Source organism: Petromyzon marinus, chromosome 27 (assembly GCF_048934315.1).
Source record: "Petromyzon marinus isolate PM22_M1 ecotype Great Lakes invasive population chromosome 27, UKy_Petmar_22M1.pri1.0, whole genome shotgun sequence".
NCBI lineage: Eukaryota > Metazoa > Chordata > Hyperoartia > Petromyzontiformes > Petromyzontidae > Petromyzon > Petromyzon marinus.
This window is the reverse complement of record NC_133693.1, coordinates 1649065-1663826: the sequence shown is the minus strand read 5'-3', so window position 1 is coordinate 1663826 and position 14762 is coordinate 1649065. Positions and strand designations below refer to the sequence as shown.

The following is a 14762-nucleotide window of genomic DNA, read 5'->3' as shown; positions in this document are numbered from 1 at the left end:
GGCCCACTGAGCTATGTAGCTCTTCTCCAGAAGCGACCTGGCTACAAATGAGAGCGCTCGACGAAGGGGCTTATCAACGAGATGGATAGCAGCCAAAATAATCTCAACGCATGTTTCCAAATGTGAAGGGAAAACCCCAGAGGACTTGGAGACATGCCAACTCCAAATATACAGCAGCAGCAGGCATCGGGGTCGGGATCGGACCCACGACCTCCTGTATACCAGGCGAGGTAGTTAACATCTCGCTCCCGCGGCGCCCTTACTAAGGGCCGCGTTGCCGAAACGTCGAGCGGGCGGGCGGGCAGCGCTTCATGGATTCGTCCATTGGCCCTGCAAGCGGCAGAAAGCGCGGGGCAAGCCGGCGCGATGCATGCGGTCGCAGTGCGCGCCCACAAATAGCGAGGAGGAAAGATGGGGGGACAGCAACAACACAACAACAACAACACAACAACAACACAACAACAAAAACACAACAACAGTAAACCTGAATTGCAACCTGCATCGGTTAATCCCCAGGTGGACCGCCAGGCTCTAAGTGCAGCCGCAGAGGGGGAGCCTCCCGTGGTTTGATTCCGTTGAGCCGCGGTTGTTGCAGCCGAGTGTGGCGACGATGCCATTACAACGGAATGAGGCGCCGCATGCAATTTGCATGTCTCCAGTCCGGGAGAAGGTGCGGAGCAAAGCTTACGATTAAACACGCATCACGCCACCGACGTTCGTGGCAATATTCATTCTCCCACCCCCACCAGAACGCCGAACGGAGGAGAGTTTAGAGATTTGTTTTAACCGCACACTTTTTTGTTTGCTTGTAAAGATTGCCGAGTTGTGTGTGCTTTTGAACGCGCCACTTCCGAGGGTGCGAGGCGTCTGACGGGAACCGCGTGGTCCGCTCGCCCGCTCGCCCGCTCGCCCAATCACCCGTCTCGACTGATGTGCCAAACGGAGATGTCGCGCAGGAGCCATCTCGCTCGCGAGCGCGCTCCTCGGCGCTGTGAAGAAGCCCTCTCTGGCACGGCGCTCTGGGAGGGTGTTGGTAGGCGAGGCGGCGGCTGCCCGCCGCGAGCGTCAGCCGAGTGGCAGACGGGACGGTGGTGTGACGGGGATGGGGTGGTGGGGGCAGCACGAGGTGGGGGGGGGGGCAGCACGAGGTGGGGGGGGGGGCACGCCCCAGGGGCAGCAGGCCGTGACAGCTGTCACCCCCCCCCACACACCACCGCTCACGATGCGCACGGCGAGTGGCAAGCTCGCACGCCACACCTTGCTCCTCGTCACTCCACGTCAGCACTTGCCTGGAGAATGGCGTCTCCGACGAAGAGCATTCCCGTCTGGTCGGCTGCAGGGACAGACGAGGCAAGCGCGTCAGACGGCTCGGAGGCGCACACCAAAACGCGTCGCCTGAACGCGTTGCCTGAACGCATACCAAAACGCCTTTCCTGAACGCGTTGCCTGAACGCATAACAAAACGCGTTGCCTGAACGCGTTGCCTGAACGCATACCAAAACGCGTCGCCTGAACGCGTTGCCTGAACGCATACCAAAACGCGTCGCCTGAACGCGTTGCCTGAACGCACACCAAAACGCGTCGCCTGAACGCGGTGGCCTGAACGCACACCAAAACGCGTCGCCTGAACGCGTTGCCTGAACGCACAACAAAACGCGTCGCCTGAACGCGTTGCCTGAACGCACACCAAAACGCGTCGCCTGAACGCGTTGCCTGAACGCACAACAAAACGCGTCGCCTGAACGCGTTGCCTGAACGCACACCAAAACGCGTCGCCTGAACGCGTTGCCTGAACGCATACCAAAACGCGTCGCCTGAACGCGTTGCCTGAACGCACACCAAAACGCGTCGCCTGAACGCGTTGCCTGAACACACACCAAAACGCGTCGCCTGAACGCGTTGCCTGAACGCACACCAAAACGCGTCGCCTGAACGCGTTGCCTGAACGCATACCAAAACGCGTCGCCTGAACGCGTTGCCTGAACGCATAACAAAACGCGTCGCCTGAACGCGTTGCCTGAACACATAACAAAACGCGTTGCCTGAACGCAAGGGAACTGGGTCACGCTGCTGCAGCGAACTGCCCCGAGCGAAGCAGCAGATCTAAACCGCTGCCACTCTGCACAGATCACCAACTCCTCACTCATTACAGAGTCTACTCCCCATCGATAAACAATTTGATGGACGTGCTTTCAACGCGACGTTTCTGCGTGACGGCCCATTCTTTATTGTTCTTCTCGGTTGCCATTAAAGTCGGCAAAATTGCTGCTGTTATTGTGATGACGGAATGTGCGCGAATCCTACCTGCTTGATCCTTGAAAATTTTGGAAATCACCACGGGAACGTTATGCTCTGCTCCACCCTATATCTCAACACACAAACGCGTGTTCACGTTAATACGGAATGTCATGGTTGTTGGCAAAAACGAGGTTTTTTTTTTCAAATGTTACAATACAATGAATTACGAAGAGGTTATTGTGGCTTTCAAAGGTAATGCAAACCGAAAAAATGAAATTTCTTATGTTAAAAAAACCCGTTACAATTGTATTTGAAAGGAACAAGAAATGTGAGTAGGTTGTGTGAAGCCTGTACACTACTTATGTCCCAAAGGAAACGTAATAGGCATTTTATTCTGTGCTTCTTATTTCCCATTCAATGATTCCCACCTTGATACTGAGTCCGAACCCTCCGACTCTCTGCCTGCACAGAGTGACCGTTCGCTCCTGCAGAACAACAACAACACAACAACAACAACACAACAACAACAACACACAAATAACGAGCGGAACAAACACCCGAGACGAAACCATTGCCCAGTGACACACAGCGAGCAGTTCACACCGCAAGTCACCCGTCGGATTCGCCGGTGACAGACACCAAAACCTTTAGCGCGCAACCTCCTCCTCGGCACGCGCCGTAATGAGGATAAATGGCATCCCGCGTCTTCGGACCACCGCATCGACGTGGCGGTGAGAGCCTCCGGCGGGGGTGGCGGTGAGAGCCTCCGGCGGGGGTGGCAGTGAGAGCCTCCGGCGGGGGTGGCGGTGAGAGCCATCACCACCCCGGCGGGGGTGGCAGCGCCACAGGTCGCACGGAGCCGTCGAGGCCCCCCCTGTCTACGCCTCGGCCTCTCCATCACGCGGCCCCCTCGCGGGGATCTCCCGCTTCCAAACCGCGAGCCGTCACCGCTCCGTCGAGTTTTAAGTTAAACCGAGGATTCGGGGGTTTGGGCCCATTCCCCACATCCACCCTATATCACCTCCCCCCCTCCCCGCTAGATTTAGTTTGGATTTTCCTCCCACTGAGCCACTTGGACCCAGTCCAGCATTGATTTTTTTTTTATCGCAGCCTCTTGAATGGACTTTATGTCTCTGCCCTTCTATTGCCCAGAGCTGATCCATGAGTTGTGATTAGCAATGCACTTGAGCCCAGTTTCAGATTTAAAATGTTCAGATTTCGAGTTTTAGGAGTTTAAAGAAGACTTTTGGGTCTTTCGTTATTCACGCGTTTGGATCATTTACATTCTGTAACAATTTAACGTGTTAACAAAAGTGTCGCGCCAGATGACACGTGATGGCTGATTTCACAGTTGTTTTTATGGATCTGCAAGATTGTAGTGAGGCCCATTAAAAAAAAAAATCTTATTTACGTGAATATTGAGCACACACCCCTGCCAGTGCAGAGGACCATCAACCCTCGCCTAGAAATGGTCATACAACAGTTGCAGGTCAACAGCAACCGTTGACATTTTTGTCAAAGCCGAAAATATTTTAAACAACCTCTTTAGGCTTCATTGCCATAAAGATGAGAAAAACAGCTTTAAAAAAAGGCTAGAATTTCACGCAAAAGTGTATACATATTTAGATTACTAAAAACGATGTTCCTTTAAAACCTATGCTGAGTTCCTTTATTTTTCACCCACACGTTATTTATCCTCTAACTTACGGTGAAAAACTTCAATCCCCGCAGGTATTAAACTTGCACCATTATAGTTCTGGATACGGGAACTACGTCCCATTCCTTCTGTGCATCGCCGCGCGCACTGCATCCGCAAGATACATTCTAAACAATTATTTTGCGGGTGAATTTATTTGTACTCACCGCACACAATAAAACAAAAACACCATTTAGCTAATTAACCACAGAGGGCTTGCGAAGAAGACAAAGCGGTCATTAGCGAGCGAGCGAGCGGGCGGGCGGGGAAGGTGGAGGGAACGGTGGCGCCCCGCGTTCGAGCTCACGTTGGAGACGGAGCTTCCACCGACGCACACGACGTCCTGCTTCTGTACGGTGAGGACGTCCTTGGACAGCTTGAGCCGCACCTCGTGCGAGCCCGTCTTGCCATCGTGCAGCAGCACGACGCCGCTCTTCGTCTGAAAGTGCACGCGCGCACGCAAGCGCCAAGCCGTTAGCGAGACCAGCAGGGCGAGCGATTCGCGTGGCTGCGACGCTAATCCGTCATAGACCACGGTTCGATCCACTGCTGGATGAAGGCCTACCCCAGGCCGACGCCGCCTGTTCACGGACGTGCGATGCAATAGGAGCACGGCGCACAGAAGCACAGCACACGAATTGATTTTGCTACACGGCCCCTCTGTCGACTCCGCAGTAGCCGATAGCAACCTGGTGTATGTGGCAGTCACGAATCCAAGCACTATCCAGGCCCATACCTGCTTAACTTCTGAGATATATGACGAGATCGGGTGCATTGTGGGTGATTTGGTCAGAGACTGACGTCACAATATAAAGGTGCAACCCTGCAATGACTTGCTCACGTCACTTCTGTCAGAAGGGCCTCCACTAGAGTGTGCTAAGCGTTCCACCACGGCGGCATCCCGACCTGTACAGAGCGCTTCAATCACCAGGATATAAATATTGTTTGTGCAATGTAATGTGGAATCATATAACTGAATAAATGGAGGTGCTGACTGCTTGAGTCATGGGGCACCGCTCCCGTGGGGGTTAAAGTTCAACATCGAGGATCGGAGAGTTTGTGCCCTCGTTTGTGGGTGGCAGGGTGGTTGCGCAGTGGCCACACTCGTGCCTCGCAGCAAGATGGTCCTGTGTGCGATCCCCGACTCGGACGCCGTTCTGCGTGTGCAGTTCACATGTTCTCCCCCTGATCTGCATGGGTTTGCTGTGGGTTCTCCAGTTTCCTTCCATAGCTAAAATGCATGAATAAAACCACAATGTAACCGGTATTGGCCAAAACATTCCAATTATAAAATATGTACCTGCCCAATAACTCTACTGGGTCTCCAACATGTGAATATCGCTCCCATATTGCGAAAAACTTGGCAGGACCCTCTGTAAAAATAATCTCGAGGCTTTCCTGGGTAAATGAAGTATAACAATAGGTGTTACCCTTTCTGGCAATAAAACAGGTGTTAAGATTTTGATTTAAAGCTTTCGTGACTGCAGGGATTCATATTCTTGGTTCTTTCGGTAAAGTCACGTAGAAGGGAAACAATAAAATAATAAAAATATAAAACAATAAAATTCTCACGACGTTTCGACTGCAACACAAGCAATCATCATCAGGTGTTAAGATGTTCAAACACCAAACAGAATCCTTTGGCGAGGAATCATGTCTGCATTAACCACACACAGTACTTGTGCTGAACATGAAAATAAACCATGCTTTGGTAATATAGGTATTGTCTGATTGGTCTACACCAGAGACAGCCTTATTTAGGGCATAGTCTCAAGCAGTGATAGACCAGAGTACGCCGAAAGGCGAACAGCAGAAAGACAATGCCACTATCAGGGAATTTATAGCTCGGGGTGAGAAGCTACAACATGGGACCTTTCTTGCCAGTATCAAAGTATAAGAATAGGTTTAACCCTTTACGGCCATCAAACAGGTGTTAAGATGTTCAAACACCAAATATAAACCATTTGCAATAATTCATGTGGTGAGCATAAATCATGTGATGAGCATGCAAACAAAACATGCTCTGTGATATATGCATTGTCTTTGCAACTGATTGGTTTTTGAAACTGATTGGTCTACATCAGAGACAGCCTTCGTTAGGGCATAGTTTCAACCAGTGTTAGACCAGAGAAAGACAAAATAAAAAAAATAATTATGATGATAATTGTGAAGTGAGCGCTTTTACTGCGCGCAGACACGAGCTCTAAAATGAGAAGGTAACGCGTTCCTGCGTGCGGCAAGCCCAGCAGGGGTTTGCGTGATGTTCGACGCATAACGTTCGTTTTTTTTGCCTGCGCATTTTCACACACACACACATCTGCCCATTCTCCCATGGCGGCGATCGTCTAAGTTCACTCGCTGCCCAAGGGTGTCAATTACCGTGCGTTGTCGAGGAAAAACGAATTGGCCATGGAGCCTTCGCAAATATACGCCCCAGCACGCATGACTCGCTGAATCGCAACGACCGCCGAGGGTTTGAGATTTATTATCAACAGTTTTATTTTCGCGCAGGAACTGATGTAAGCTCGTGAACATTCTATCGTTTTTCTTTTAATATAAATTACTTGATGCAGTCGTCATAGTTTTTGGTTCTTGAAGTTTGCTCGTTACTAAATGGCTACTCTCATGTCACCATTCATAGGCACATATAAAAACTGGTCATTAGGAAGAAAAATGTATTCTCATCAGGCCCCATGGTGTAATGTGCTCTCGACTGGCCTCTCTATTTACGTACTATGAAGAAGGCACATTGCCCAGAACATCTCCTGTTTTATATATGTTTACTTTAAAGGCCACAGTGTTATTGATGAAAGTGTTGAGTTGTTTGTTATCCAAGCTGTGAAGTGCAACTTGTAGCAGCATGTAGCTGACCAATGCGCAGATACTACACTATCAATCACCGCTAATTTCATTTCTACAATATATTTGTTAAAATATTGTTTCTATGTACGTTTTATATAATCTCCATCAACGTGCGGGAAGTGAAGCAAAACTACTGACATTGAATTTTCATTCCAAGCCAAGTAATAAATGTGACGTGAACAAAGTTTAATTGTTGGCCATTCAAAGCAAATCTTCATCATATCCAAGTCCCATTAAAAATGTGGGTGCCCTACTGCGTACACTATAAGGAGATATAATCGCTTGCGTGTGACAAGATGTTTAAGTGCCAACTCTAGACGTGTCGCAGACTGAAGCCCAAGTCACATTTACACGGATGTCCAGATGCAAAATCACATTAGCATTCTGACAGCTGTCGTGGGCCCCAAAAGGTCAGTAACTAAAATGGTTAGCACGGAACATGAGAATGATAATCATCTTACCAAAAGCAATAGAGTTGCATGCATAATTATATCCGAATGTATGAATCCATCCCGTCCCATCTCAAACCCAATCGTGGATTGGCGTTGTAGGTACAGGCGCAGCCCTGACATTGCTGGCTCGCACCACTGCTGGAGGAAGGGTCTCCATTCGAGCCAACTCTAGGGGACATTTGGTCTACTCTTCCACGTGTGTGAAACTGATATGAAAGCTCAGTGGCTTTTTTATGTTAACATTGAAACCTCGTAGAAATAACATAAATTGATGTGTATGTATTATTTATAATTAAAGAGCCGTATGTTATGGGCAGAGTCAGCTGTTTTGTACAGAAATTCTGACCATCTTTGCAGAATATTTAAAAAAATGCTTTTGCATTAGCTTCCAAATGTTTGAACACAAGGCAAAACACAAAGTATGCATTTTTTTCTTAATGCAACAGAGTGTCCCTTAAATTGCCTCGACACAGCTAACATTCATTTTAATTGCTTGTGGTTTTTTTTGTTTCCCTTCAATTGTTGCAATGAGCCAACGTCGATTCTGGTCCATTGCGAGAGTGACATACACTCGACTCAGCCCCGTGGCCGCTGTGCAACCAGAGTCTGGCGCCAGTGATCCCGCTGCCCACAAGCGCAGATTTTGGAGCAAAGCGGTGAAACCAAAGCTCATGAAAGTCATTGCTGACGTTAATTGCCAAAGGATCCGAATCAATTTTTTGAGTACATCTCACGCGGTTTTTTTAATTCGTTCCCGAGGGAAGTGGTTTGTTTATTTAGGGCGGTAGCGTGGTAACTCTCGCGCCACACAGCGAGGAGGAGGTGGGTTCGAATGCTGACTCAGTCGCCTTGCTGCATGGGGTTCACTGGGTCCCCCCCCCCTGCCTTGGCTTCTTCTGAGGTCTCCAGTTTCATCCCATCACAACGAACACAGTACCGTACAATATAATTGGTTTTGTGACCAAACATCCCAAATGTAGCAGGCCCGTCCTGAAAACGCGTATCTTTGTCCTCAGCGTGATGGCTTTGCTGGGTAAATAAGTACAGTTATACTTATAGGACACGTAGTGGACTGGAAGCCCAATCGGGATTAATTCACAGGAGGCAGGGGATTAATTGTGTATGTCTGTGGATGTCTGTCCACGTGGGAGGGGTGGGGCTGGGTGGAGAGGGGAGGGTAGGGAGGGGCTGGGTGGGGAGGGGCTGGGTGGGGATGGGAGGGTGGGGAGGGGCTGGGTGGGAGGGTGGGGCTGGGTGGGGGGTGGGAGGGGCGGGGCTGGATGGGGTGGGGCTGGGTGGGGAGGGGCTGGTCACCCCGTGGTGCCCTTATTAAACTCAACGTTTAACCTACTCACGCCGGCTTGTGCCCGCCCTCACAGTCGGGCATATTTGCGGAATACACCACGCCGCCGTTGACCCTGGCCATTGACGGAGCAACCCAACGTTCCTACCAGCTCCCTCCGCAGGAATGTGTTATTTACTGAATATGTTTTTTTCTTCATATCGAGACATAGCTGGCTGTGGTTATGTGGCCTCCTGAGCAAGCAGGACACGAAGCGAGCAATTCCTGCCGGCGTGCACACACGAAGGGTCTCACTGCGTGCCCTGGAAGCTACTGTGACAAAATTAGCCGAGACCACTGCAGCATGAAGTCAAAAAAACACTTAGCTGTTTTCGCCGAGTGCCCCTGGCGATCTGCAATGTTGGCTGCAATACTCCCCTCGTGGACCAAACATTTCTTGAATGGGCAATCCCTGCGCATTACAATCTATAGCGGCGAAGACAAGCGGCAAACTTAGAATGCCTGCTGAAGATTGAACGGATGGACGGCGCGCCCTTTCTTTATGAGTAAATGGTTTTAACGACTGTTAGGCACTCGTGCACTCTCAAAGCGAGCTTAACTGTAATCTCACACACGTGCCACTCATTAGGGCGTAATATGCAATTCACTGCGATAACGCAAATGAAAGGCGGTGACGTTCGCCAGACTCTTGACATCAAGGAGGACCTGGTAAACCTTACAAAAACGTATTGACAAGACGTAATCAAAGGGCATCGTAAAATGAGGAGTTCAATGAAAGGTTAAATGCTGGCCACAAAACTCATTAGAGTGTCCGATACCGTCACCCCTCTCTGAGTGAGAGCTCTCCAACGCCACCGTCCCACAGAATGGGGGGGGGGGGAGCTCCCCGAAGTAAAAAAACGGGGGGCCTGCTGCAAGCATGGACGACGGCGGTCGCTCTCGACTCGCGCTCCTTCAGCAACACGGCCGAGACCCCCAGAGCGGTCCGAGCCTCGAGGCTCGTGACCCCGAGAGCGGTCCGAGCCTCGAGGCTCGAGACCGCCGGCGACAGCCCTTTAGAGGCACAGCGAAGTCGCCCGATAATGAACGTCTCATCGCCCCCCCCCCCCCCTCCTGGAATAGAGCGACCGCGGGAAACCAGCGGCGCACGCCCGCACCGAATTAGCCGCGAACACCCAGTGGGGGGGGGGGGGGGGGGGGGGCACGTTGTGAGTATATTGTGAACCTCGCGAAGAATGATGGAGTGGAGTAGTGTCGGGCGGTGTCAGGCCCAGACGTGAACGTATGAGTTGCCGTACAAAGCCATAGGCAAGACAAAGTATTGCACAATGATAACTTGTTCGAAGGAAACGTGGTATTTAGGCAGTATTTATGTACGTGTAGCTTAAGTGTGTTCTCATATGGAATATATAAAACTAGATGTAATTCTCATATATATAAAACAACGTGCTGTATTTGAGAAAAACAGTGTAGAGCCCATGAATCAAGCTCACCCCCTGCCTGGGACGCATTGTGGAAATTAGCTCGCCTCCCATTTACACATTTTAATTGCAAAACATTTTAAATGCCAAAATAAACACTGGGCGCTGAATGATTTAGAATCCTATTTCGCCCTAAGAATCCTTTATCGTTGAAATTATCGCTTTAATTGCGAGGTTGCACTTTGTAAGTGTGGCCACATTGACCGAGGGACCTAAGAAAAAACCACCAGTAGCTCTAGACTTGACTCCATCTCGGGCTTTTCTAGTGCGCTTATTAATTAAAATCAATAATCGGGTGGCATGCGATCATAATACACAATTGGCTGTCATCGCACTCCAATTCACCGAGGGAGGCGATGCCGACGTGGCTCTTCCAGTGGAGGACACTCGCGACGAAGCCGTTCACCACGCCCACTCAAAGTATATCATCATACGAGCTCGCTGGAGTTGGGAAATCCAAGGTGGAATCCTGTCGCCTCTTTAAACGCAAAGTCCGCAAGCTGCCACAGCAGAGGATCAACTCAGGCTGCGGGACTTACTCAGAATCAGAAAGGGTTTTATTCGCCATGAAAGTTCACACCGACACGGAATTTACTTTGGCAGGATGGTGCATACATTCAACATATAGGAATCTAAAATCTTAAATAAGTTTTAAACAAGTCTTACTATAATAAGGGTTAAAAGTCTAACACCAAAGGGCTGAAGTATATAAAATTGAATAAATATCGAATATAAAATAGCTTTAAGATATAATTTAAAAATAAAAAATACAAATAGGTTAACAGTTAATATCGGCAAGGTGTCATTATGTAGATAAAATGTTAAAAACAGTGTAAGCCCTTGGCCTTGTTTAACAGGCCAGCAGCAGATGGGAAGAAACTGTTTTTATGGCGTGAGGTTTTGGTTCTGATGGACCGAAGCCTTCTGCCGGAGGGGAGTAGCTGAAACAGAGAGTGTCCAGGGTGGGAGAAATCGGCCATAATCTTCCTCGCTCGCCTCATGGACCTTGTCGTGTGCAGGTCCTCGAGGGTTGGTAGATTGCAGGCAATTACCTTCTCAGCAGTGTGGATGATACGCTGCAGTCTGCTCTTGTCCTTGGCAGTGGCAGCAGCGTACCAGACGGTTATGGAGGAGGTGAGGATGGATTCAATGATCGCTGTATAGAATTGCACCATCATTGTCTTTGGCAGGTTGAATTTCTTCAGTTGCCATAGAAAGTACATCCTCTGTTGAGCTTTCTTGGTGAGGGAGCTGATGTTCAGTTCCCACTTGAGGTCCCGGGAGAGAATAGTGCCCAGGAAGCGGAAGGACTCTACAATTTTGACTGGGGAGTCTAACAGGGTGATGGGGGTGAGTGGGGCTGTATTCTTCCTGAAGTCCACAACCATCTCAACTGTCTTTAGAGCATTTAGCTCTAAGTTGTTCTGGCTACACCAGGTCACCAGATTGTCAGCTTCAAGCGCTCCTTGTTTAAAGCTTTAGGAGCATACACACTGCTCCCCCTGGGCATGCTGATGAGACCAGCACACAAAGGCAACTGCACACAATTGCCATTGTTATTTTTTGTTCGTTACTCATTCCACTGTTTCGCAGAATATCGAGGAATTCCCATTCAAACCAGAGGCTCGGTCTGCCGGGAACTCTGTCTACCAGACTGGCCTGTGTGTGTCTCATCCGTGCAGGGTTTACCCTCCACCTCGCTGCACCTCAAAATGCTCAGACTGTTCTTCTTTCACACTGCTCCACTTTGGAATTCACTCCCATCGTCCCTTTCCCAAGTTCAATAAATGCGTGACCTCTTATCGACGTACAACTTTAATGGTGCGGTTTGTTGCTTGCTCCTTGTTTTGGGCCTTCAGGCCGATGTTCAGCATCCATGAAGAATATCGTTAACAAAGACAACATCATAGACATAGATCATCGCCCTGCTCTTCATTTGTGCTCGATAAGAGCAAATGTTTCAAATTGCAGCATTCCTACTGCACATTTATTAGTTCACGTTCAAAGTGTTAATTAAAATATATGTATATATCTGTCAAAAAGCAAGCAACTGTTCATGCATTTTCCTGTGTGCAATATTGATCATTGTTCTTCAGTGGAATGTTTTTCTTGAGCTCGTTGATGGCCATGGATACGTTTCAATGCCACCGAATATATTTGAACACATTTCAAATTGTCAGCACGAGGAAGTATTTAGCTGCTGTTGTCGCACTGCGGTTCTCGTGTGTGTCCACCGAGGAATGTCCCAGCACCCACGGAGAGCTCCTGTCGTGAATGCCACACACAACGAACTCTTAAACATTTCCTCTCGTTTGTCCCACAATGGATCTTGTAATGATTTAGGTTATCATCAAATGCTCCAATCCGATTTTCGGAGAATGACATTTGCTAGCGTCGCTGCGGATACCTTGGCCAAAGTGTGTCGCCTCATGTGACTTCCCTTCCCTTATTCATGTTGTGTCTTTAACGTATTCCTCGCGTAGCTGTTCCATTGTTTGTCAAAATGTTTGTGATTATTTCTAAATGCGATGTATGTACTAAGCGTTAGCTTTTGATAGTTAGAATGGATGACGCCTTGTGGTCAAGATTAACGACAGAGTGGCAGCCCACGGAAATGCAGCAATGAAATGATCTTGTGTTAAAGTGGAATATGGATTGTTACACTGCAGGACCATTAAGAGATGGTGACAGCTTCGGTGATGCCTTCACCCGGCTGTGGATAGATCATGGCTGATGGTGATGAATGAAATAGCTAGGACATTTGGTGGTCATGCTGTTAATATAGTGCGGGGCAATCATGAAGACACTGTGTTTTATTCGTAATTATAGCCTGTGGTAGTCTCAGAGTTGGGGTCGACGTTCCTAGGTAGCTTTACCAAATGAGGTAATTTACGAGTCATTTAAAAATTTGAAAATATTCGGACGGTGATGCCGGCACGCGCGGACATGGCCTAGTCTCTGTCAAAAATAAAATGAAAAAAAATAACTTCACGAGACCTTTAACGACCATAGCGAGGCAGATGGCTCGGAGTATTTACGGTGAATGCAACCCCGCCAGTATTGCGCAGGGCGGGCGCTGGGCCCGAACTACTGAAACCTCCACAGCAGGGAAGTGATGATGATGATGACGACGACGACGATGTGAACTGGGTGTACAAGCCACCGTGGCGCCCTACGCTTGCGCGTGCACCCACCTACACGAGCTGTGGCCCTGTGAGCCCACGACCCTTGGGCACCGCGTGCCGCGTGTCAAACACGAATCTGCCCCGACGTCTGGGCTGTCTGCCGGCGCGACTGAAGCGACTGGGGGCTTATGCGTGGATACAAAAAAACCCAAGGTGTAACAACATGTTCCTCGCTGAACGCTACAAGCGAATCGTCTCTGCGTAAGGCACTGCCCTTCCGTGCTTGTTGATCGAAAAGTAATTAAGAAAAATAGTCATAGTTTCAGATGCTAATGGATATTTTGTTTACTGTGTTTTTTTTCTCTCTCCTGGATTCTGTTGCAATGTAAATGTTAATAACCGCTGCTCCATGCACTTGTGTAGGCCTCACCCTTGAGCCGACTATTTGTTGTTCAACATTTAATTTATTTTTTCCAGCTGGAATGTTTTTTTGTCTGACTTCTGTAAATATAGTTTCTCGGTGTAGCGTTAAGTGGCTCTCATATTCATCAGAATCACCATGGAAACGAATGTGACAGATAGTGTCCAGTTACGATCGTGCAGATATACACATCATAAATAGATTAGAATTGAAATATTTGGTTGCTCATTTCCCCTAATAGCATTTCGCGGATGGAACAAAAAACTGCAGTTAATTATACATTTTAATATTGGTGAACATAAATACAATAGGATGCGGAAGAGTTAGTCAACAAAAGCAAACATTATTGCATGAAGTTGTTTTGGCAGTGGTGCCCAAACACAATTAACAAAAAGAAAACTCACCAAATTCATCAACAACGGTTTTTTATTCATGTGCTATAAAGAAGGGTCATTGCCTAAAACGTCGCCCATTGTGTATTATTTTCCTAGGGCAGCGTTTTTGACGAATGTGTTTTGTGTCCACCGAGGAAGTTCCTCGGCATCGTGGACAGTCCTGCTGTGAACGCCACACAACGACGGACGAACGTTTTCCTATAGTTTGTGAATGAGCAATGGCCCTTTGCTATTTATACATTTATTTGTATGATGTGCAGCACTTTGAGAAGCTTGAAAAAAGGCACTTCATAAATGTAATGTATTATTATTTGTGTGCTCTGAAGAAGGGCCATTGCCCAAAACGTTGTCTGTGGTAGTTTTTTTAACGCCATATGGTTGTTGGCGAATGTGTTGAGTTTTTGCGTTACATGCTAAAATAGCCGTGTTCTGCAATTTCCAATGATAGGTCGCTTTGCTTGCACTAGGAGGTCAATGTCGCAACTGCCAAATGTCTTTCAAGTATTGAGCCAAAGCGCCACAGGCAACACCTGCGCAGAGGCCCATCGAGGAGACGCGGGGGCACAGTGGAAAAGTTGGGATTTCTCCAATTTGCTCGATTACCATTGTTTGGACGACAACCAATCTTGTCTGAGCTCAGAATCCAAGCAGATTTGAGTCTGGTTAGTATTTGAATGGAAGACTACCTGGGAATAACCAGGTTGTTCTTAGCTTGCACGACGACGTGGCCAGGAGAGTTATAGTACAGCAATAGATTATTGAGTCTACCTGCGAGGGCTATCCCCTATA

General features: G+C 48.5%; 1 protein-coding gene across 2 annotated transcripts in view; it reads right to left on the bottom strand.

Moving 5' to 3' along the window:
* LOC116946660 (gamma-2-syntrophin) overlaps window positions 1-14762 on the bottom strand; it is a 114439-nt gene that overhangs the window by 47620 nt on the left and 52057 nt on the right. For both annotated transcript variants that reach the window (XM_032961824.2, XM_032961823.2), the window contains exons 2-5: window positions 4242-4373; window positions 2667-2723; window positions 2305-2362; window positions 1290-1333 (exon numbers count right to left, since the gene is read on the bottom strand). In XM_032961824.2, coding sequence (XP_032817715.1) covers window positions 1290-1333; window positions 2305-2362; window positions 2667-2723; window positions 4242-4373 — 291 coding nt within the window. The remainder of the gene's footprint in view (window positions 1-1289; window positions 1334-2304; window positions 2363-2666; window positions 2724-4241; window positions 4374-14762) is intronic.